We start from the raw sequence: 23,923 nt of genomic DNA, 5'->3' as shown, positions 1-23,923 counted from the left end.
TTTCTAAAGATTGGCATCAAAAAACTCATATTGGTCATTTTCTCCACTGAAGTGATGTTTTTAATCACCATATCTTTGTCCGTATGGAATCGTTCTCTTTCTTTTCTCTTTATTTTGAACAGACAAAATAAATATAAGGAAAAAAAAAATTAAAATATATATATATATATATATATATATATATATATATATATATATATATATAATTAAAACATTGTCTTGCCCAATTCACATGCAATCTTACATTATCTGTTCGAAAAGGAGCAGGTAGAAGATACAAGATCTTATAATTTCCTGCCCCTCTCATACTCAATTTATAAACATTTGAATCTCCAAACACCAAATAAACTTAAAATTATTTTCACATTACAGGACACTTAAATCTCACATTCACATCTTTAAATATACAATTATTGGTCATTGAAACACTCCTCTTACATAACATATTTCCCAATAAGCTCCTTTTTAAACAGTTTTTAAGCTGTTTTATATTTGTACTTTTTCTTTTTTAACTCATCACTCAGTCCATTCCATAAATCTACTCCACACACTGATAAACAAAAACTCTTATTGGTTGTGTTAAACTGCACATATAAAGTGTAAAAGTGTAAGAAAGTTGATACATAAACATTCGGGTCGTAATCAGTCATTCTGAAAGAGTGCAAAAAAGAAATATATTGGAGAAAGTTTTAGATTAAACCATTTTTTTTATTTGTGTATAAATAGAGCATCTGTTTAGGTGTGAAGAGACACCAAGTGGCTATCAAATATCTCAGTACTGGCAGAATTTGTGGCTTTCATATTTTATCGCTTTTATTGATTCTCATAAGCGATAAAAGGACAAAATCTCACCATCGTGTTGGTTACACATGTGTGTGTCGTATTTGACAGAGAAGTGTCTGTTGATTAAATCTGGCAAATGTGGCCAAACGTATATTATATTTGGTTCAAGTAGTGGCAAAGATTTCCCCGCCGTGCTTTGCTCTGCACTGCAAAACAAGACTTTAGGATGTTAAAGTGATGGTTCAGATCTTTCAAAGTGGAAACATGCTTTTGTAGTGTGCACACGGTTTAATAAACTGTTCCACAGTATTATTCTGGCAGAAATATGATGACGTTCCTACAGAATTCACAGGCTGCATCAGAGGTGCCACAACTAGCTGCTGCAGCTATAGGCTTTAGCGAAGAAACAGAAATCTATGTGTACTGCAAAATTAACTGCGATGTAAAGATTTATAAAAACAGCTTTTACATGACATTTTTCAGCCCAGAGCTGCATTAAAATGGCAGAAATCGCCTGTGTTTTTTTAACCCCGTTTGTATAATGAAATAAAACAAATGTTACTGTTGTATGCTTATTCTCAAATACAACATGTAATCTAAAGAGGCACAAGATTGCTTAAATGAACTTTTTACACAGAAGCGTTTGTTTTATTTCCATTATCGACTAAAATAATGTCCAAGTTAATCATAAACAGTGTTGGAAACTGGATTTTATGGGTGATGGTAAACCACAGCCTCCCTGGTTTATTTTTACTGGCGCATGTTAAAATGTAGCACAGAGGAAGAATTAGCCTGCAGTAATGCTCATGCTTTATGATTCATGTGTGGCATTTCAACAACGTTGCTCAGTTGTTGTTTTATTTATTTATTTTTTCGACAAACACTGTTTTGTGTGTAGCGGGGCTACTAACTGTCGTACTTTATTAATGTCAGTGTTGTAACACTCATGAGTTCACAGTGGCAAACGCATTAAAAACAACTAAAAGGAGAGGGTTTTTTTATAAACATTTTGTTTTCCTTTTATATTCTGTTTTGCATTTTGACCTACATGCAGGAAGCATTTTATTAATTTGTGGATTTAATTTTTTGGTTGCTGGAAATAATGGGTCAGTAGTCACAGTCAGATACCTTTTTGCTGTTGTTGGTTTGCAAAGTTATGCAAATCTAACCAGATGAATTTCCTGACTGAAGAAAAGAACAACAATGAAGTAGATATCAGGGATTTTTTTTGCAAAAATTAAAAACAATGCACATAAAGAGCACATTTTCATAAAATAAGTAGTGAGTTAGAGGCTTCTTTGTGAGCTACAAGGTTAAGATTTTCTTAAAAACAATCTGAAAATCAGTCTTTTAATTATTAAATATCTTAACAGTTCTCACAAGGGCTACGATTTCCAAACCTTATGCTTCTTTCTCTTAAATCTTAAAAATAGAAATTTAATTTTGTTGCCCAAACCTTTTTTTTCCATTCACAGAGGTTTAATATATTGTTCTCAAAACACTCATTTTCCATTTTTTCCCCATTTCTTTTTAAATTAAAACATTTGAAACGCTGCAGGTTTTGTTTTTTTCAGACTGGTAAACATCAGCTAACAGATATGTTCTCTGTGTGTGTGTAACAAATATTTACTTCTCTCGGGTTATCCGAGTCACTTGTTTGAGTTTCTGAGTCTGGGTTTGTTGTCAGAGGTGATTAAATTTTCTTTTTGCAGTACGTTCCAGGAGTCCCGAACACTGTAGCAAGAAAAAAGAAGAAAACAAAAATCACATTTATGCTTTTAGAACCTGATGTTAGGTGAACTTTCACCTGACTGTATATTAAAACAGCATATTGTTCATGAACATGCATATTTTCTATATAAATATTGCTTGTATGTTCTGTTGTCCCTTAAGAGGAGTCCTTTTTTATTGTTCCCTTGTTTGGAGAGTATATTTCACACTGCATTAACGTTACACTAATGCCTGGGATGGCTTCTGCTGAATTAGTAATGAAACGTGATGCTAGCGTCAGTGAACGCAGCGAGCTCTCTGTGTCCAGCCCAGCTGCAGCTCAGCTAATATGTGCAATAGGAAATCATGCTGTATCGTACGTTTTTAAAGCAATAAATTAGAATACAGCAGATGTCATTAGAGGTGGAAATGTACCTTTATTACAGCTAAACTGTGACTAAATTTGGGATTTTTTATCTTCCACATTGCAAGTCTGCTATGAAATCCTACACTGCCTTAATTGTGTTCTGGTGATACCCTACAGGATTGCAGAGCTGAGAGGACTTTAAACACTGGTTCTGTAATTGCAGTGTCTCGTTTCTGTGGAGGAATCCAGCAGCTGACTTAAATTACGACTTTAAACTGACCTAATGCTGCTGTCCGTGCGTCTGGCCTTAGCAGTTTGTTTAATTATTGTCCAATGCATTAAACGTTAACGCATCATTTCCAGGTAGATGTTTTCATAAACGAGCTCTCGCCAAAAAAAAAACAACCCAACTCCACACATGTAGGTTTCATCCGCCGATACTGTTTAACATCAGCGTGTGAGTTGTTTGCAAATAGCATTCCATCCCTCATGTCTGCGCTCCCTCTGGCCCGCCAAAGTCCCTGTCAAATTGGTTCGAAGTGATGCAGTAATAACTACTTTCACGCTGTTTCCCGATGCAAAGCTGCAGGCGAAGAACAGAGAACTCAATTTCTACCCGGAACCTCGTGTTTTTTTTTTTTTTTTTTAAATACATTGCAGGAGAAAATTATCTAATCAGCTTCATACGGCGCATCATACCAAACATAATCTCTGCAAACTGCTTATTAACACACGAAAATGGGACCGAATTCCACTTAAGAGGAAGAGCAACAGAGTGTAATGTAAAAACTGTATGTTGGTTAAGAAAATCTGTTCTTTTTTGCTGATGTTCAAAGTGCTGCAATGTGAAGAGTGGATACTGGAGTAGTGCTATCAGGTAGTAATTAGCACAAAGTTCTAATGAGTACCTAATGTGAACAGGCCCATTCATTGCGTGTGACGTTCTGAAAGACTCTTTGTGAAACGATTCATAAAATATTTTCTTGAAATTCTAATTTGAAACTCACCTGCAGATGTTTGCAGTAAGATAAAGCTGTTTAAGGAGAGTTTAGTCTTCATCTGGTTGTGAATTTCTTCACAAGGAGGAGTCAGGTATTCTGCAGTTCTGCACATTGGTAAAAAAAAAAAAAAAATCCAAAGACTGTCAAAGTGATTTGACAGGAACAAGAAATACGGCGTAACAGATAATTAAAATGCAGGTTTTTCTCCCTTTTCGAGGTTGCTGCCTAGCACGTGTTGACATCAGCGATAAACCAAATCAAAATCTCCAGAGCCAGTCAAGTTCACTTAATTTTGGTGACGTTGTGAAAGAAATAACTCATAAACTAAACTAAAGTGGGATTTAGAAAGTGCATCTAAAGCCAAAGTCAGGGACTCAGTTAAAGTTAGTAAATAAAAAAAAAGATCAACAGTAAGACGTTATGTTAGACATTAGTCTTAGAAGTGGTCTGAGCTCTAATTTTCTGTCTAACACAGAACAAAATACGAAGCTATGGTACCCAGCATTGGATGAATATTTGAGATCACTTTGTAAAACCTAAAAGAGGTAAAACATACAATGTGCTGATCACCGTTTACCTTTGTGAAATAAGATTTGCATCCCGAGCCACTCTGAAGGACCGAATGCTCACCTTGACCCGCCTACACAGTGTTTTTCTCTTTCTTGCCCCCCGTGTTGAAAATGAATTCAAATTATAACGGCGTCCAAAAGGCACAGCGTGTCTCATTCACAGAAAACCCCTTTTTTTTTTGACTCGTTTGTGTTCGTTTCTGCAATCGCCACAGATCGAGGCATGCCTCCATGCCCTCGGTGTGTTGCGTGGACAAAGGGTGGGAAATGTTTCTCTCCTCAGCGAGAGGAGCTGGTTATCATTTTATAGGCTTTTCCTCAGATGTCGGCACAGAGGCTTGTCCTAATGAAAATTGCAAAGAGTTCAAAATCCTCGCTTTTTTTCTGCCTTTAGTCAGCAGAGGTGCACTAACACTGAGATCTGCTGCATCTCAAATCTGTCTTTTCCTTTTCTTTTATTTGTTTAAAACGTTGCAGCTTGCATAAAAAAAGCCAGGTTTTGACAGGTTTTTGTGAACCTCCGTTATTAATTTGAGCCAGGGTGATTTTAAAACATGCTCTTGTCTGAATATTATAATGGATTACATAGCATTTTGGGTAACTACAGTTTATTTTGCCCACTTGAGCAGACTCTGTGGATCACCAAAGAAACATGGTAAAACTAGCTGTAAACAAGCACCAAAAGCCTTAAAGTGATAGTTCAGATCTCTTGAAGTGGGGTTCAGTGGAAAGGGTATGAACAATTAATATCTTACCTGCTGTAGACAGCTCTTTGAAAGACCTCAGTTTGGAGAAATAGAGTTTAATCTGACCAGACAGCTAATCTCAAGCGTTTTATAAACCTTTAAACTATTGTCAATTTTGCTATTATTTACACAGAATTGTATGATTATTTGCAAGTGCAAATAGCAGCAGCACTTCCTACAGGAATATTATAATATTTCTACTAGAATAACCATTTAAACTAACAGGTTTATAAAATAGCTCTCACATGAACCTCGATGTGTTAGAGATTAATCCACTTGGTCTTGGCCTCGCTCAGACTAGCCGTTAGCTCATCAGTCCAGTTTTGTTGAACTCCATTTTTCTAAACTGTGGTCATTCCACTAGATGTCTACAACAGGACAGATATTTATTCACAATCTCCAAGCATTGTGGCTTTTAGTTGAGCCTGCTGTTGATGTTTTTGTGAATAAATCAGCCTTTGTGTTTTGGAATGCAACATCTGAGTTTTCATTCATGAGCGTTTTTCGCTGCAAACCAGCCCCAGCTTCTCTTCCCCAATGCAAGGAAAGGTGAACACCGCTCTCTAACTCATTCACACAGAGCTGGAGAAATAAAACCTTAGCTATGTAATTTCCCTTGACTTGCTTCATAAAAAAATAAAAATAAAAATACCATTTGTGGAAGAGGAAGTTGTTGAGGTTACATGAACCGACTGCCCCTAAGGCCTTTGCTAGTTATTTTCTTTTTTCATTTTAATAAACCGCTTTTCACTGGTCAGTTCAGAGGTCTCTAGGCAAAAAATGTCTTGTTTATAATGCAACCTTGTATAATAGCCTGACAGGATGCAATTAGACGGCGCAGGGCTCTTCTCAAGTTTGCCTGTTAGTTCCACAGGCGGATCCATAATCAGATCCCTAAAGTTCTGCTTATTAATGAATCTGCTCCTGCTGGGGTTATTGATGGCCACAGTCTTTCTGAAAGATCATTATTAGAGAATTCCTTTGGACAGCTGAAATAATACACAATGGCTTATTGCTCAGCAGCATGTGTTTTCTTAGTAATTATGAAAACACAAACAATCGTACAATGCTCTTGATTATGTATATTGACTGACTGAAGTGGGCAAAATTAATTTACTTGTTGGAATGACAATGAGTACATTATGGCTAATCATCTAATTAGTTCTTTAATTGTGGATTTAAAGTATATAACGTGGTATTGATGTGCATAATAAATTTGCCACAAGAAGAATTCTGTTTTAGTGGTGATTCATTAAAATAAGTTAAAAAAAAAACAAACTTTGTAGGAGTTATTATAAGAAGAGTTATTTCACACATTGCTCATATATTATAGATTTAAATAATGAAGAATATAGACTTTAGAAAAAAAACTCATCCCATAAACACTGGTGTATAAGCATAGAGAGATAATGTTGTCACAAAGTTTAGGGGGATTTTATTGGTTGTAGCAACTTTTTTTTTTTTTTTTTTTTTTTAACTTTTAGCCCTGCACCCACCCAGAAATGGCATTTTAGAAACCCTAAACTGGCATTTATGGAAAACAGGTTCCAGAGAGAAAAAAAAAACTAACAAACAAATAAAAAAATAAAAAAACAAAAAATTTTAAAACCTCACCCTTGTGTTTCTTTGTAAAAAGCAAAGAAAATGATGACGTTATAGCCCCACCTTTAATCTGACCTACGACCTGAGGGCGCCTTCTTTCACTTGTTGTGTTTGCATTTCACACCCAGCGTGGCGTGCAACCTTCACACACATCCTCCATTTCCTGTTTTTGGTGCATTTTGTGGCAGAATTACAGCTCCACATAAAGCCCTGGCACCGTTGCCACAGCGATTTTGGTGTCTCCGTGTGGATGAAGACATTTCTAGACATGATACCGTGTTTACAGGGATATTTTTAGAAACTGAATAAAAAAAAAAGTTTTGGAAAAACTAAATTGTTACTCCATTTTTATTATTATTATTTTAGACACTACCTAGGGTGCTATTGCCTTTAAATAATATTTTCAGCAAAAAAATAAAAGAAAGAAAATGTATTTATAAATTTGACACGAAGGGGGTTGGCCCTAAAACCAACTGGTAGACTTCTCAAACAATGTTAGATATTGTAGGTTTCCCTATACTAAAAGTACATCTGGCTTCAAATGACAAGCAGAAATAGTGTACAAAATATGTTTTATTGATATTTTTCTGTTTTACAGTATTAAAAAGTAGACTGTTTAATATTAAAACCCAATGAGAAACAGCAACTGAAGGCAAACTTAGCTATAATAATTTGAAACCTAAAACAAAAACCACTACAACCCAAATTAGTATCAACACGCAATAACCCAAAACAAAGTTAGTAAAGAAAATAAAATAAATCCCAAATTACATGAACCAAAATCCTATAGAGCTGTGTACTTAATTGGCTTGATGTAAAAAGATGCTCTGAAAATGGGTAGTTATGATTAGCTAGCAATATAACAAATTTAAAGTGCTGGTTCTAAAGCTTAAAACCAACCTGACATACTCCAGATGGACACGAGCCAGCTACATGAGAGTGTATATGGACCCCCCCACCCCAAAAAAAAACAAGGAAAAAGGTGAGAGCATAATATAGCAACTGCAGTAATCTGCTGTACTCAAAATGACAATTAATAAAGTGCCTACTGACAATAAAAAACAATACTAGGTGAAATAAAAGCATGTACCTTAACAATCAGTCACAATCCCCCCAACAGTTGAATCCAAAGCCACTGTGGAAATCTGCTACACACTGGTATACATCCTAAAAAGCAAAAACAAATCACCTTAATCAGACCAACATGACATCAACCATACACAGAGCAGCACTAACATCAATCTGCTGCTCAAAGGACACCAAATGTTTCCTGCATTAACACACCAACAGCCACAGGTGACTAATCAAAAACATCTACTTTCATATTTACCAGTACAGATGTTCCCTTTATGGACCAGGGCCTGTTGCTCAACAACCTGATGAGCATGGAGCCAGCGCTCACCCAACAAAGGACACTCCCACACCTGCAGCAACATAGATAGATACTGACCAAACAGCCAACGCCCCAGAAAATAAATTGCTTGGCATGCACACCTGGCAGCCACATACTAATGAGCCAGGCAGCACTGCAGAGCAAACATGAATGTTGGGCACGGGCGCGTTCATGGACTCAGTGTGCGTGGGAATTTACAGCCACCCCTGCATAAACACCATTTTAAGAACTGATAAACCACCCGGTTACATAAATAAAAACAGAAAAACTTGTTGATTTAATACTGAATGTCACAAATGCAACCTATAAATACACAGGGATGGATTTTCAGTCTGTAAACTGTGAAACTGAACGTACCTATAATTTATTAATTATTAAAGCTATAAAAAAAGACTTTTAGCACACTGTAATACTATCATTTTTTAACTTTGATATGTTTATTCTTTTCTACTGAACAATCACGGGTCACAGATGTCTTCTAACCTAACGTATTGTACTGTGAGGTTAGATTTTTCACCCTTTTCATTTGGCAACTAAATGACTTTATTGTCAGTTCTTCAAAACTAAAGATGTCCTTGCATCAGTAGCCAGAGCAAAGTATCTGTCTGTTGGAGTATTGTTGTGGTGCGTCTACGCTTCAGTCATGCTGGCAGCTGGTGATTATTATTTGAGTTTGTTCACCCAGATGCTAAAGATGGATAACCGCAAATAAGCCACGAACAAAGCAGGGAAACGAAATCCTATTGATTCCACGTTAAAAGATGTACAGTAAGCGTCTCAGATAAGGGTGAAGAATATACTGGGGTAATTGACATTGAACTGAAGCTCCTCATTCACATCAGAGTCATTTCAGCTGCAAACCGCTAAAGAAACTTCATCCTTTATTGCTCCGTTCCGCTCATTATTGTGGCTTTGCATATTTTAATTCAACAAGTAGTGAAGAAGACAGAAATGTAGCTTGACTCCAAACTAATTAGAGTTTGATTTAATTTCAGTCATTAGGCCACAGCATGTGATTCCATCATTTATGTCAAGAAAATTTGAATGAAAGCATGAATTCATATTAGCTCCAGGCACAATATGTTGAGGCCACTCAGTCAAATGGCTAAATGTCAGTTAAATTGATCTATTTGTTCTAACAAGTAGTCATGTCAATGAAAGGCCATTTCCTGTTTGTTTCAACTGGAAATGGAGATTTTTTTATTGTAATAAAGTATCACTGTTTTCCAGGCAGTTTTAATTTATAATTTGAGGTGCTTTGTGGCTTTCTAAACAGTGTTTTTCTCAGAACGCATACGTTTTTCAACTCTTCTCTCTTTAATTATTTTCGTTTCTGTGTAAGCTGATTTCTAAAACATAGGTTTCCAAGCAGCCCTTTGTTGACAAATTACTAAGAATTATTCAAATGTTCGACTCTGGTTCTTGTAGGCAAAAAATAAATAAAAATCCACAGAATACCTTTTATTTTAAGTGGAGTTCTGTGGAAAGGATATTACAATTATCTGTTGTAGATATGTAGCTTTTTGGACCTCAGTTTAGAGAAAAACAGCTTGGTTCTGATGGATCTGAAGGGGTCCAAGACCAGAGAGAGAGAGAATGTTTTAAAATGGCATTAATGCACTTTGGTCCTATCCAAAGACATTTATTTTTCATAACCTTTCCACAAAAAAATTTAAAACGTGACGCAAACATGTCTCACTTTATGCAACATTTTGCACTCGAGCTACACTATGTCAGCATATTCACATGTCCTCATTGTGTCCACAGGTTCTGCAGATGTACCTGCCCTTCTGTGGTATTGCAATCTCCAACGCTCAACTCTTTGCTGCCTCGAGGAAGGAGTACGACAGGAGCCGGGTAAGGGCCACAGGACAATCTGTGATAGTAACCCCCCCCATCTGTAGGATCAGCTTAGCTTCCCCCCACCCTGCTGCTGACACCGAGGCTGCGTATCGATCAGGAGCGGTCCACTTGCTGCTGCTGCAGTAGAAATAACAGAGGCAGCCTTGCATGAGCATTTCTTGGTATCTGTGAAAGGGGGTGAGTTGTATCCAGAGGAGGGCCGGGTTCATGATCCAAATTTGCTTCTGAATGCAAAAAAAAGGTTCACTAATTCATGTCCCACATTGATCTGAGGTAGAGAAGAACATAACGAGAACACAGTTTGGTGAGTAAAGGAAAAAAATGACAAACAGTCCTTTTACACCGTATAATACTTTATGTGCCTGTGCATTAAAATGGATTGGTCCTGCCTTAGATAAATGGTCTAATTTACTTTTATTGAGCAAAGTAATCATGTTATCTCATCCCATTGGTTTATGGTGCAAGGATGATGATAATGATTACGTTCCAACAGCTGAGCAAAGCAAAACATATTTATTTAAAGGGTCTTCTCTCTCACCTATGGACAGATTTATCATTTAGTACCTTTTGCCGCAGCGTGTACTTCAGAGAATAATGCTGTTGATATCTTTTTTCCATCTCTGGTGTTTAGGCACTCCTGGAGGTAGTCAATGACTTGTTTGAAGAACAGACTGACCTGGAGAAGATTGTCAGGAAGATCATGCATCGTGCCCAAACGCTGCTTAAGTGCGAGCGCTGTTCCGTTCAGTTGCTGGAGGACATTGAGTCGCCGGTACAGTTCTTCTCTCCGCTGTCCCAGTGTGTTTGTGTCTGTCCTGTCATGTGCGAGCCTGTTCTTTGTTTTGTTTCAGTAAACGTTGTGCATCTCCGGGAGCTCAAGTGGTTTCTTCTCTTTCTCGTGTCTCAGGTGGTCAAGTTCACCAAGTCGTTTGAGCTACTGTCCCCAAAATGTAGCGCCGACGCCGAAAACAGGTACAGAGAATGCATTTAAAATGATTTTGCTTTCCGTTTCCACCTTGAAATCTCTCACTGAACAGTTTAAAATTCTTCTTTTTCTTTTTAAATCTGTAAACCGTCTATGAAGGACAAAAAAAAAAGGACTGAAAATTGACTATTTAGCAGTGATCCAGGAATAATTTGTTGATTCTGAACAGAAAACAAGCCGTGGAAGCCATATGTGATTAGGTTAAGCTGCTTTTCTTTTCTGCAAGGCATGGCTGAGTGGAGAAAAAGAGGCTTAATTATGTGTGGGATGTTTATGGATGAAAACAACCCTGAAAGGAAGACAAATGACTCCCAACCTCCCCCCAAGACTAACCCATGTACACTTGTCATAGCTGATATGGTCACTTCAAGGCAGTGTTGTTGCAGTAATTAAAACAACAACAACAACAACAATAATAATAATAATAATAATAATAATAATAATAATAATAATAATAATAATAATAATAACAACAACAACAACAACAACAACAACAACAACAACAACAACAATAATAATAATAATAATAATAATAATAATAATAATAATAATAATAATAATAATAATAATAAAAGAAAATAAAAATTAGTGGCTTTTCTGGCTTTTTTGACTGAACACAGTCTTTTTTGTGAATATAAAATGGTAAAGTAACTTGCAGTGGTGTACGTTGCCCTAAAGGTTCACATCTGAGTAACGAGGGCGGCCGTGCTGTGAGTAATTGAATGAATAAATTTGGTGTCAAAAGGTGATCATGCTTTGGATGTATAGTATGCTCAGGGTCCGCAGCAGCTCTCATGGGAACGACAGACTGAGAGCGGGCGACGCAGGAGACACAAAAGCAGGAGTTAAAGCATCAGACCTACATGGTTTATTCAGTACTGTACCGTGTGCTGCATCACTAGATCAAAATGATTCAATGGACCTGACATCAGCGTGGTTCTATCTTTATTCTTTAAAGATAAAATTAGCCGCACAGAACGGTCGTTTGAAGGTAAAACTCAGTGACAGCCCCCCACCACCACCACCCCTACCCTGCAATAACTGTGAACAGGAGGTGTAAGCAGTGATGCAGGTGTTTCTGTAGCAGAGCGTGGGTGTTTGGCAATGAGGAAGACAATCACACAATTAAATTTTTATTACTTCATAAGCTCCAGAAGGCATTTACTGACATCTACTGTATGAGAAGTGCATTAAGCACAAGTCAAAGCAAAACGATGGTTCATAAAGGAAAGTACGAGCAGCCGTTTGCAACGCCGCACGTCGAGCCTGAAAGAGAGATGAGCCTTAAAGCGATAGTTCAGATTTTTTTTAAGTGGGGTTCTGTGGAAATGTTGTGAACAATTCACATTTTACCTGTCATGGGTAAAAACGGTGTCTAACTTTGACTAGCTTGACGAGCTAAAGATCAAAAGGAGTTGTTGCCGTTTTAAACAAATCCAATCTTAAAAGCGGTGGCTTATGCAAACACTATTTATAGAAACCTTTAAAGAAATCTGAATTATTGCTGCAATATATTTTTTTAAAGAATAAAATGACATGTATTGTACTTTCACAGGTGATCAGCTACAGGAGGAGATCACAACATTAGTATTCTTCTAAGTAAAGAAACATCTGTTTCAGCGCTTTTCCTTCATTGCAACTTGTTTTCCAACCCTGTAGTTTCAAAGACAGCATGGAAAAATCCTCGTATTCAGACTGGCTCATCAACAACAGCATTGCAGAGCTGGTGGCATCAACAGGACTACCCGTGAACATCAGTGACGCCTATCAGGATCCTCGCTTTGATGCGGAGGTAGAACGTCTCATCAGTGGGATTTATATGAAAACCTAAACTTTTATGAACCTGAGATCATTCTTCATAATTCAGGTTTTATACTGTTTGTGGAAGCAAACCTAAAATCAGGTGTTTAGTGTTTCCCTTCTAAGCCAATAGGCATCTTATGCCTCATATCCAGCAGCAAGGAGCAAACATTAGACATGAACAACCTTAAGTAACAATTGTAGAAACACTGTAAGAGCTGCAAGTTGCTGCTTTCCTTGTCCTACAGTTCATACTTTTGTATATACAGTAGCCCTGCTCTTGTGTTTGAGGAGAAACATGAATAGTTAAAAGATTTTAGTTCAGTGGTGATTTTTGTTAAAGACATCTGGCTATAGTTTTAAATCTTTAACTATTTGCGCTAATAGGAAATCTGAAAATCATAATTTGAAATAACTCTCACCTGTCAGTGTTTATCATTGCGCTGATATAAAGTAGTTCTCTAAAAGAAGCAGACCTTCTGAATGGTTAAAATGAAACCTATAGTTGTTGTTAAGAAGGTGTTTTTTACACAGACTGATTGTAATCCACATTCAGTATTTACTTTTCCGCTTTTTCTAGGCAGACCAGTTCTCTGACTTCCATATCCGCTCTGTGCTCTGCGTTCCCATATGGAACAGCAACCATCAAATTATTGGTAAGTTCACCTATTTTTAAATCATTGCACATTCCAGCGAAAAGTTACAATATAGTCAGATGAATATAGAAAAAAAAGAGTGTTACTCCAGCGTATTAAAATGAGATTCTGTTCCATTCTGGGGTTGAAGCAGAGCTGAAAACCTTTTGTCTACAGCTGCAGTCGCTAACTCTTCCAGTTAATCCAAAAGGAGTTGTATTTTCTGCTTTTTGTTCTGTGCAGTTCTCCCACATAGAAACCTCTGCTCGTGCACAGAAAGATTGGTGCAAGAGGAAAGAGGTTTTCTCAAACTGCCCCCACAGATTAGCACTGGAGTCTAAAATGTGATTTTACAGATAATTATGTAGCATTTAGTCTTGTAATTGGAACTACAGGGCTCAGATGAAACATGAAAACAGCCTACATACTTTTGGCTGCGTGCTGTGCTCATGATACAGTTAAATACTCAGCACACAGCAGCACTTTTTTTTTTTTTTTTTTTGCTGCATGAAGCGAACAACAGGGGAGAGGGAAGCTTGTGCATGCGTGTGAGGCGATCTGTGCCGTGCTGCACCATCACTCCACACGTGGAGGAGGAGTTTCTCTCCGTCTGCCAGTGTGCTTTGGGTTTCAGAATCAGCCGTGGGCTAATGGCACCATGACACCCTGATAGATCGTTGATCTCCCTTCATCTGGTTTTGTTGCTGGATGTTGCATCGAGGAGCAGCGGTGGCTCCTCCCCTCGGTCCGCTGAGATCTGACGCAGGAAGTCATTAGTTTTATTTGAGCGCTAAGTGATCAGCATATTTGCTGCAGATGGTTGGTTAAGACCCGGGTGCGTCTTTGCGTAGGTGTCAGTGCATTTGTCGGAGAGGGGAGAAGGAAAGAGGACAAAGCACAGAAAGAGTGAGGGGAGAAAGAAAGGCAGTGCGTGGGAGGCACCTGAGGATGTTGAGTGAAAAATCATTCCACAAACAAAGCAGCAGAGATGAAATTCTTAAGCCAAGGATACATTCAGAAAATGAATGCCCACATGTCACTGTAACATCTGTGATATAATCTTTAATAGCAAACTTCAAATTTGAGCATTTCATCACAAAACCTGCTGTTAAATTTCACTTTCAAAACAGCATGATTATTTTCTGGATGATTTTTCTTTTTTTTTAGATTTAATTAAAATCCTCACAGGTTATAAATGGAGCTTTATAATACAAAGGATGCTTTTACTTGACTGGAAAGCAATTATGCGCCTTGAACAGAAAAAGCTGTGACATAAATTGTTGTTACATCACAATTAAACCAGCGTTTGATTCAAACAGCAGATTTTTATGTGAGGTCTTGTATTTTGTGGGATCAAAATTCAAGCCTCTCGGTTCCTGTGAGCTGTGTTTTATAGAGATTCAACATGTTTTGTTTTTTTTCCCCCTCGGAAATTTGCATAGCAACAAAATTTACACCAAAATTTCTGATTCTGGATTTTAAAGGACTTGTGAGAGGTGTTGCACACAAGCGAAGGAGCAACCTGTAAACACTTGATGCAGACCTGCACCACCTTTGTACCATTTTTCGACACTTAGAAGTATTTACCACCTTTATGTCCCTGTTAAAGTTCAATAAATTATTAGCTTTACAGCTCAAGATATGTTAGATTGCTTATGGCTGGAAATAAAACACTTTTTTCCAGTTTTATCGAGTTCTGAGTCAGCAACTCCAAGACACGGACAACATTGTTTAAAGCTGGTCGTCTTCATCTTTGACTTCAAAATCAGCTGAGTGCATCTTAAAAACAAACAAGATTTTAGCTTACAAGGAGTTTGTTGTTGTTGTTGTTGTTGTTGTTTATGGCATGTCCTCTTATGATAAACAGCCACTGTATGTGGATGAATTTGAGTTCAGCNCCCCCCCCTCCCCCCTTTGTTCGGTATAATTCCTTATGGGTTCACACAGTGCTGAGCTGGTTGCGGCTCTGGTCCGGTTTTGTGAAGCTCTAAGCAAAATTTGACACCCCCCCACATCTCGCCTCCACTGAATAAACCGCATTGTGCAGTCGCACCGTTCTGTAGAAACTTGTCCTGAAGATTTAAATGGTTCTTAAAATGTATAAATGAATTTGAGCAAATCTTTCTCTTTTTTTGGTCTGATTGGGAAAGTGAAATAGTTGAGGATAATGTGGTGGTCACAAAACTCTTAGCAGTCATTGTAGTTTGCCGATGACTGGGGGCCACCTATTCTGCAGCGCAACACAAATTAAAAGTTGATTACATCAAAAAACAGGAAGACTTTTGGTTTCAACTGGAATGCTAATTTTTACTGGTTTAATATCCATCCATTTCTTTACCTGCTTCTCCATCCCTGGTGACGGGGAGCTGGTGTCTATCTCCATCCCTCCATCACAGGGACACATAGAGACAAACATGACAAACAATCACACTCTCACTCACACCTAGGGACAATTTAAGAGTTGCCAATTAACCTAACATGCATGTTTTTGGTCTGTGGGAGGAAACCCGGAGTAAACCCACGTGAGCGCAGGGAGAACATGTAAACTCCACCCAGAAAGGCCCCAGGTCAGGAAGCGCCGCTGTGCCACCCCCTGGTTAGATATATTAAAACGTATTAATAAAAATGGTAATGTGTTGCTTAATTGTAATTCCTCTGTGACAACAGAAGTCACTCTATTAATTACATGTTTATGCTTTCCAATTAGGCCCTTTTCTGTTTCTAATTAAGATGATTGTGTGTTGAGTTTGATCTTCCCTAAAGTGGAGAACAACCGGAGATTACACACACTGACCAATATCAGCCTAAAGGTGTCACCGCCATGTTTTATCGGATAAATATATATCGGTTTTGTGCAACAGGCGTCGCTCAAGTGCTGAACAGGCTCGATGGGAAACCATTTGACGATGCAGACCAACGTCTCTTTGAGGTATTTGAGTACTGCGTCTACTCTTCTTGGACTATTTTTTGAGCTTTTAAATGTCTAAACCTGACCTTTGTTTTAGGCATTTGTGATCTTCTGCGGACTGGGCATCAACAACACAATCATGTACGACCAGGTGAAGAAGTCTTGGGCCAAGCAGTCTGTGGCGCTGGACGTAAGAACGGGACACTTCGTTTGACCCTCTGTATTAACATTTCAAAGAGTTCCGTTTATTGGAATGAAGTTTAGTGGAAAGGATACGAGCAATTAGTATCTTACCCGTGACAAGTAGCTCTTTAAATGAAATCAGTTTAGACACACAAAGTTTAATCTGCCATATTTAAACAACTCCAACATTTTTTATTGGTTGTTGTAAACTTATAAACCATTAGACTACTGTCCGTTTTACATTGCACGGTTAATCCAGGAGCTATAATATAATATTCCTGGCAGAAGTTCTTTAGGCTGCACCAGAAGGGCTACAGCTAGCTGCTGCTGCCGCTGTTTGCGCTTGTAAATAATGCAAACATGATGCTGTAAAGGTTTATAAACTAGTGTTTGTATAAAACATGAAGTTTGTTTGAAGATGGCAGCAATCCACTTTGGTCTTGACCTCGCTCTGACTAGCCGTTAGCTCACCGATCTGGTTTCCGTTTCTCCAAACTGAGGCTGTTCAAACAGGTGAGATATTAATTGTTTATAACCTTTCCATTCATCCCTTCTTGAACTGAAATTCCTGAGCTGATCTGCTGATAAGATCGATTGCTTTAAGAAACACAAAAAGAACTGATATGTTTTAGTGCTTCTCCTTTCTTTTTGTGATGTTTGGCTGTATTGCATAGTTTCTTCTTTTAAATTATTTATAAGATGAGCCTACCACTCCTTTCCTACTAATCATTCTACTCTAAAACTTTATTTCATCATCGACATATGCTGAAGGGTGACATGTTTAGCCAGAAGTCACAGGAAACAGCAGCTACTAAATGGAAAACAAAAAGTTTCTTCTCACTTATTCGGCCTCAGGGGTCTTTAACTCTTTTTTTAGTCCCATATTTCTGCAAAAAAATGTATGCATGAACAAAAACGTGCTGATCTCTCTTTGTGGATAACCTTCTCACAAAGGTTTTATTGAAAATTAATGAGAGGCGGTGAAAAGCAATCCCTCATCTGCCCTGCAGAATGTAACCATTCAGCACTAGTCAGCCTTTACAGAATGTCCGTAGATTACAAAAGGAAGCTTTCGGGTGCATTATGGTAGTTAGCACCAGTGTTGCGAAATAGGAGAAGCAGAGAACAGATAGCTGGAACAAATGCAGAATGAAATATAAGTGTGTGTATGCACCGCTTCCGAGAACCTTGAATAAACATGAGCATTTATGATTAAACAAGCAACTGTAAGTCTGTGCAAGGTATTTCTCACAGGGAATGAGAGCAGCCCGATGATGAAATCACTGTTGACTTTGCTGCCATGAGTGCTCCAGATGCAAGTGTTGACTTCATTACGAAGGGCCACAAATTACACTCAACCCTCCTGTAGTGTTTTCAATCACCATAAAGGGGATTTTTTTTTAAAAAAAGGCTAAAGACTGACTAATATTCTTATTATTTTGCAGGTTCTGTCTTACCATGCCACTTGCTCCAAGACTGAGGTGGACAAATTCAAGGTAAAGAATGTTCACTGTTGTTTCTCTTCCAGTTAAAGTTATATTTCAGATCTTCTGAAGCAAAGTGAGGTTTTGTGGAAAAGTTATGTTTGCTTCCGTCATAAAACAACTCAAATCTCAAAAATGTCATACCGGTCGCTGCAGACACTGTTTTATAAGCCTTTACTGTACCAATAATTTTATATTACACATTTATTTGCATAGGATTCTGTGTTATTTCAAGTGCAAACAGAAGCAGCAGCAGCTAGCTGTAGCACATCTGGCAGGAAAATCACAATATTTCTGCTGGAATAATTATGTAATGTGAAACTGAACGCAGGGTAAAGGTTTTTAATGTAGAGTTCTCATGAACTGCTTTTATTTTATTTTTTTTCATTAAATGACAAGTTCTCATTGACTTTAATGGGAAGGAAAGAATCTATGGCTACTGAGGGGAATTATTGGCAGCCTGTCTTCAAGACTTGATTTTGAAGTTTCTCCAAAGAACTGCAGTCGTCGAAGCGTAAATATGGGACAACAGTTCTCCAGAGAAAACAAACTAATTGTGGCATTTGAGATGGATTGCTTCAATCAATGAGCAATCATTTTCCATGCATTATTTAGAAAGATGGAAATACCGAAAAGATCTGCATTTTTAATTGGCATGACATTTCTGAAATATAGATATGACCTATTTTCTTGCACTTTTATGTGCAGGATTTTCCCTCGTGGCCATCACCGTATAGTAGGATTCCCGGTCTCTGGTGCGCTCGTGTGATCTTCCAGCCCCCCCCTCATTCAGCACCGCATTCTGCTTCCTCCCCCCCTCCACTTTCTTTCATAACTGCTCTACATACGGCGCCTTATTGAGTTCACTTGCCTGGGATTCCACTGGAGTGCAAAGCACAGAGACAAACAAACCTGGTTGACATTTTCTCACCCGCAGCTGTGAATTAAGAAAAGTAGAATACCTACTGACCTGACAGGCAAATATTTGCGAGGGAAACATCGGGCTCTGGTGCCTGTAATCGGAGAAAAGAGACACAGCTGCACTGAAACTATGACACTCATTGGTAAGAGTGCTTTATGTAAATAGAGTGGAGGTTTAAAAGCTTGAAATGGACATTTTGTAAACGGTGACAAGGGGCACGGAGGACATTTCCTGCTCAGATAGGTTTTGCAGTTATTAAAGACAGAAGAACGTGTGTATAATTGGACCCTTATTTTTCTTTAAATACTAAGAACGCCGTTGATCTTTACCATTGCACAACTCCGTTTATCAATGAGCTCTGAAAGTAAACAACAAAGAAGCTCCCTCATTAATTTCACCTCCCTGTAAACGAGGCCTCAGAGTCTTAATTAGCATGTCTTCCCATTTTCATGTATCATCATCCAAAAATGGCACAGCTTCCACTGACCTCCCTCTCCACTCCCGCTCTGTGGGCTCATGTTCTCATTCCTCCTCTTTGTTTTCTCTCGTCATGATGAAACAGGCTGCTAACATCCCCCTGGTCTGCGAGCTCGGCATTGATAAACTCTCCTTTGATGATTTCTCCCTGGACGTCGACGCCATGATAACGGCTGCTCTGAGAATGTTCATAGAGCTAGGAATGGTGCAGAAATTTAAGATCGACTACGAGGTGAGCTCGCTGACTTTCTGTGAGTACTCGGCTGAATTTGCCCTGAGTGCTGTTGTGTGTCCTCATGAAGACAGCTGACCCGTGTGCTCATCTCTCTCTCTGCCCCGTCTTCCCCTCCAGACGCTCTGCAGATGGCTGCTGACTGTCAGGAAAAACTACAGACTGGTCCTCTACCATAACTGGAGGCACGCATTCAACGTCTGCCAGTGCATGTTTGCTATGCTAACGGTAAACATCCCGTGAACTATAACGCAACAGTTTCCTTAAGGCGTTTATGAGACATGCTCATACAGTTAATTGTCTCTGAGAAAACTCTCAGATGGTCTGAGCAGCAATGCTGATCATTTGCTCTGAGTAAACACACACAGCATCTGTGGATTATAGATATAGATTATAGTTAAATAAAGAAAACCAAAAGCCTAACATATAAAGAGAAGATTTGCACCAATTAGAATAAGAATTTACATAAAACTTAAAATGCATTTTTTTGTAATGATTAAACCAGAGATAATTTCGTGACTGAAAGTGGTAGAAAATGTGTTTTTCTGTTTCATTATGTGACTGTAAAGCACAAAACAGGCCATAACGTGATTTTTTTTTTATTAGATTTTTTTCCCCAAGTTTGTTTAATTTTTGAAATATTCAAACAAAATAAGATTTAGAAGTCAAAACTACACCAACACAATGTTTGCGTTGTGCATCCAAGACTCTTTATCTTTATTTAGTAAGAAAAAAATAAAAAAACCTAAAAATTCACAATTTTTTAACTTTTTTTGATTAAGACATAAAAAAAAACACATTTTAAATTTCAATAGCTTATTGAAACATACGTAACCAGACACCGCATGAAGCAACAAGCAAACACTGAACCAGTGAGTAAATGGAGGAGATGACCGAGTTTTAAAGACAGAGGATAATTAGGGGAAGTGGGCACAGGTGAGTGATTACAATTAGGGGCAGGTGGAGATGGGCGTGGCAGGTAAACAAGTAACTGACTGAGGACAAGTGGAGAATGACAAGAAACAAAGACAACAAGAACAAGGACTAAACCAAAACGACTAAAAAATAAAAGAAAAGCAACAATAAACCCAAACTGAAACATAAAAGAAAACAACCCCTGAAAACAGAAAAACAAGACTCAAAAAAACTTGAATTCATTACAGATTTACTGTTTTCAAGACGTCCAAGGCATTTTGATCTGAAACTATAAAAGAATAAATGTTTGTGTTTTTGCAGTTTATTTTATTTACTTATTTCTTTGACTAGAATAAACAGGTTTTTAAATCGGTGTAATGATCCGAAGTACAGTAAGGGAAGATGGTAGTGAAAATGAAAAATGGCAGGTTGCAGAAGATTAACTGGACAAGTGAGCAGCAGACGAATGAGCCAGTGATTTATGCTTTATTACATTAAAATATTCATTAAAGTTTAATTAAAATTTACATTTAACAGCTGAGATCAAATCACTGGTATTTAAATTATGAGTCAATGTATTATTAACTGTACAGACAGTCATTTTTGTGTAGATATGTTTGTCTCCCAAGAGAGTTATTCAGTATAGTTCCTTTACTTCATCATGTTCACACATGCTCTTACACAAACATTGCAGTCGTTTATTTCATTAAACGCAGCCTTTAATGTGCAGCACCTCATCTGAATCGATTATTGGCAGGGGGAAATAAAATAGTCGTGTGTAAGCTGTTCTGGGATCCTCTGTTCTCCTGCCGTGCATTTTAACGAGTGAGCTGAGAGCCTTGCCATCTTCGCTGCTATCCCTGCAATGACCCATCGTGACTCTCTCAGCACGTGGTCTCCAGAAGCCATTCATCTGCAGTCCCACTGGCATTTTAGGAAGATGCTTTATTTCAGAATGGTGCTGCTGCTGAAACGTTTTTTTTTTTTTGTTTTCCTTTTTTGTTTTCATTTTTATTCAATGTACTCACAACTTCATTGAGTGTTGCGGCATATGAGTGTGTGCTTGTGTCCTCTGTGCCAATCAGACGGCGGGTTTCCAGGAGACGCTGACAGAGCTGGAGATCTTAGCTCTCATTGTAGGCTGTGTGTGCCACGATTTGGACCACAGGGGCACCAACAATGCTTTTCAGGCCAAGTGAGTGAACCTAAATGTCTTCTTCTGTTGCTGCAAAACACACACACATAAATACACTGCCTCTTGCAGACTGTCTATAGTGTGTTTTCCTGGATGCAGCAGTCTGCAGTAATCCAGCTCAGATCAGCAAAAGTCAGCTGGGAAGTTGTTAGGGCTTATATAAGACTCTGTTTAACTAAGAGACTTTAGATGCAGCTAATTCATTTAATTCATCTGGTAAAACCAGTTTTAAGCCTTTTAAAAGCCAAGTATTCTTCCCTCACAGAGATGATTTAACTCAATCTAAAAGCAAAGTGAAAACAAAGTAACAAAAATATGTTATTTATTAATGTTTTTCTTCTTTTTTTAAATTCTAATAATGATATATCCCAAACACTGGATTCAGGTCAGATGATGTTCTCTGAAAAGGGTATAAACAAGCAATATCTTACCTGCTCTAGATAGCTCTTTGAAGAAACTCAGTTTGGAGATTTAGAGTTTAATTATGACCGGATTAATGAGCAAATGGTTTATCCAAGTTAAGACAAGACCAACAACTCTACTCTCACACAGCTTCACTCTCAGTAATTTCACAACATTTCATGTAAAAGCTCTTTTATAAACCTTTACATTGCTGTTAGTTTCACATTACAAAGTTATTTTGGTAGAGTTCTCTTATTATTTGTAAGCAGAAGTGCTACAGAGCACAGCCTTGTTGAATGTTATGTTATTCAAAAAGGACTAACATAATAATTGTGTCGGAGTAGCAAAATTGACAAAACTAAAGTTTAATAAAATAGCTTTTTATATGAACTGTTTAAGATTGGAGTTGTTTCAAGATGGCAGCGTTCCATTTTGTTCTTGAACTAGCTGGTAAGGACCAAATTTAGTCTGGATTAAACTCTGTTTCTGCAATTTAAAGTTGTTTAAATAGCTGTCCAAAACAGGTAAGATACTAATTGTTTATACCCTTTCCACAGAACATCACTTCAAAAGAGTTGTACTATCACTTTAAGTACACCACTCCCATGTTATACGAGGGCTTTTTTAAGTTACTGACCAAAATCAATGCTTCATATTTTTGTTTTAACTGCAGTATTGGTTATGAGTCTCAAGCTGATTTTATTATTGACTCATAAATCGCCAACAGAGTGAACTGGTGGCGGAGTCACAGCAGACTTTTTGTTCGAAAATTGATTACGCTGTCCCTCCTTGGTAATCCTAATGTGTGTGTTTTGCCCTGTGTGTGGCAGGACGGGTTCAGCCCTCGCTCTGCTTTATGGGACCTCTGCTACCCTGGAGCACCACCACTTTAACCACGCCGTTATGATCCTGCAGAGCGAGGTGTGTTGTGTTCAGATATCTGGTGCAATGCAGTTCACGTTCACTTTCTGCTAATGCTCAACATTGTATGTTGTAGTTGTTCAGCACATTTTTGTTTTTATGTGATTACAAACACCACCGGCAACAGAGCCTTCGACCTCTGTCACTCTTGGAGGCAACATATATTTGATACTGCAGCCTACAGCCAAAAGAAACAAGTAAATCTATAGTTTATCTTTTCAGCAGAAACTGAAATTTACACCATTTATTGGATAACTGTTGCATAAGACTGTATTCTGAGTGCACATAGTAAATACACTAACATCTATATGTGCATTACATGTTCACATAATCATGAGCCAGAATGATAACCTTGAGCAAAACTACCATTGTTTCATGGTATTAAAACAAAATTTACCACTGTTGACAGGTTTTACACTGCTGATGGCAGAGGTCAATTCATGATTTGTGGGTTTTTGGCTTTACTGTATTGTGTCGCCTGGTATTTTCTGTGTGTTAGAAGAATACACTTCACCGGAAACAACTCATTTGTAGTCTGAGCTATTCTTCTGCAACTAAACTGCATTGCTGTGCAACACATCTGCATTATGCTTGACAGTCCACAACAGCTCCAACATTGCTCAAAGAATAAAGTTGCAAGCCATCTTAAAGCCTAAAGGACATGAAAAGATTGATTTGGCAAACTCTTAGAATGGTGGAACAATATATTTGTCCCCAGGCGTCCCTCTCCCCCGGCGATAACTGAGTTTGAATCACGGATAGCCCTTACAAGTGACTCCAGCACCCCTTACTACAGAATCCCTTAGAGAACACGATCACAAGCCATCTCC

The 23,923-nt window shown here is 38.0% G+C and overlaps 1 protein-coding gene and 1 long non-coding RNA gene across 2 annotated transcripts in view; one reads left to right on the top strand and one right to left on the bottom strand.

Moving 5' to 3' along the window:
- pde11a (phosphodiesterase 11a) overlaps positions 1–23,923 on the top strand; it is a 40,119-nt gene that overhangs the window by 3,015 nt on the left and 13,181 nt on the right. Inside the window, exons 3-14 of the mRNA XM_017422754.3 lie at positions 9,939–10,028; positions 10,666–10,806; positions 10,942–11,006; positions 12,679–12,811; positions 13,400–13,475; positions 16,316–16,383; positions 16,460–16,552; positions 17,991–18,041; positions 19,514–19,660; positions 19,781–19,888; positions 21,661–21,770; positions 23,003–23,093. Of these exons, the coding sequence (XP_017278243.1) occupies positions 9,939–10,028; positions 10,666–10,806; positions 10,942–11,006; positions 12,679–12,811; positions 13,400–13,475; positions 16,316–16,383; positions 16,460–16,552; positions 17,991–18,041; positions 19,514–19,660; positions 19,781–19,888; positions 21,661–21,770; positions 23,003–23,093 (1,173 nt within the window). The remainder of the gene's footprint in view (positions 1–9,938; positions 10,029–10,665; positions 10,807–10,941; positions 11,007–12,678; positions 12,812–13,399; positions 13,476–16,315; positions 16,384–16,459; positions 16,553–17,990; positions 18,042–19,513; positions 19,661–19,780; positions 19,889–21,660; positions 21,771–23,002; positions 23,094–23,923) is intronic.
- On the bottom strand, positions 1,993–8,262 carry LOC112450732. Its single transcript, XR_003039407.2, has 4 exons — positions 8,109–8,262; positions 7,869–7,945; positions 3,868–3,965; positions 1,993–2,517 (listed from the first exon to the last, which is right to left on the bottom strand). It is a non-coding gene; the product is annotated as an uncharacterized LOC112450732 (long non-coding RNA).

Source organism: Kryptolebias marmoratus, linkage group LG6, assembly GCF_001649575.2.
Source record: "Kryptolebias marmoratus isolate JLee-2015 linkage group LG6, ASM164957v2, whole genome shotgun sequence".
In the NCBI taxonomy this organism is placed as follows: Eukaryota; Metazoa; Chordata; class Actinopteri; order Cyprinodontiformes; family Rivulidae; genus Kryptolebias; species Kryptolebias marmoratus.
Note: the sequence above shows the minus strand (reverse complement) of the source record. Positions and strands in the feature narration are given on the sequence as shown.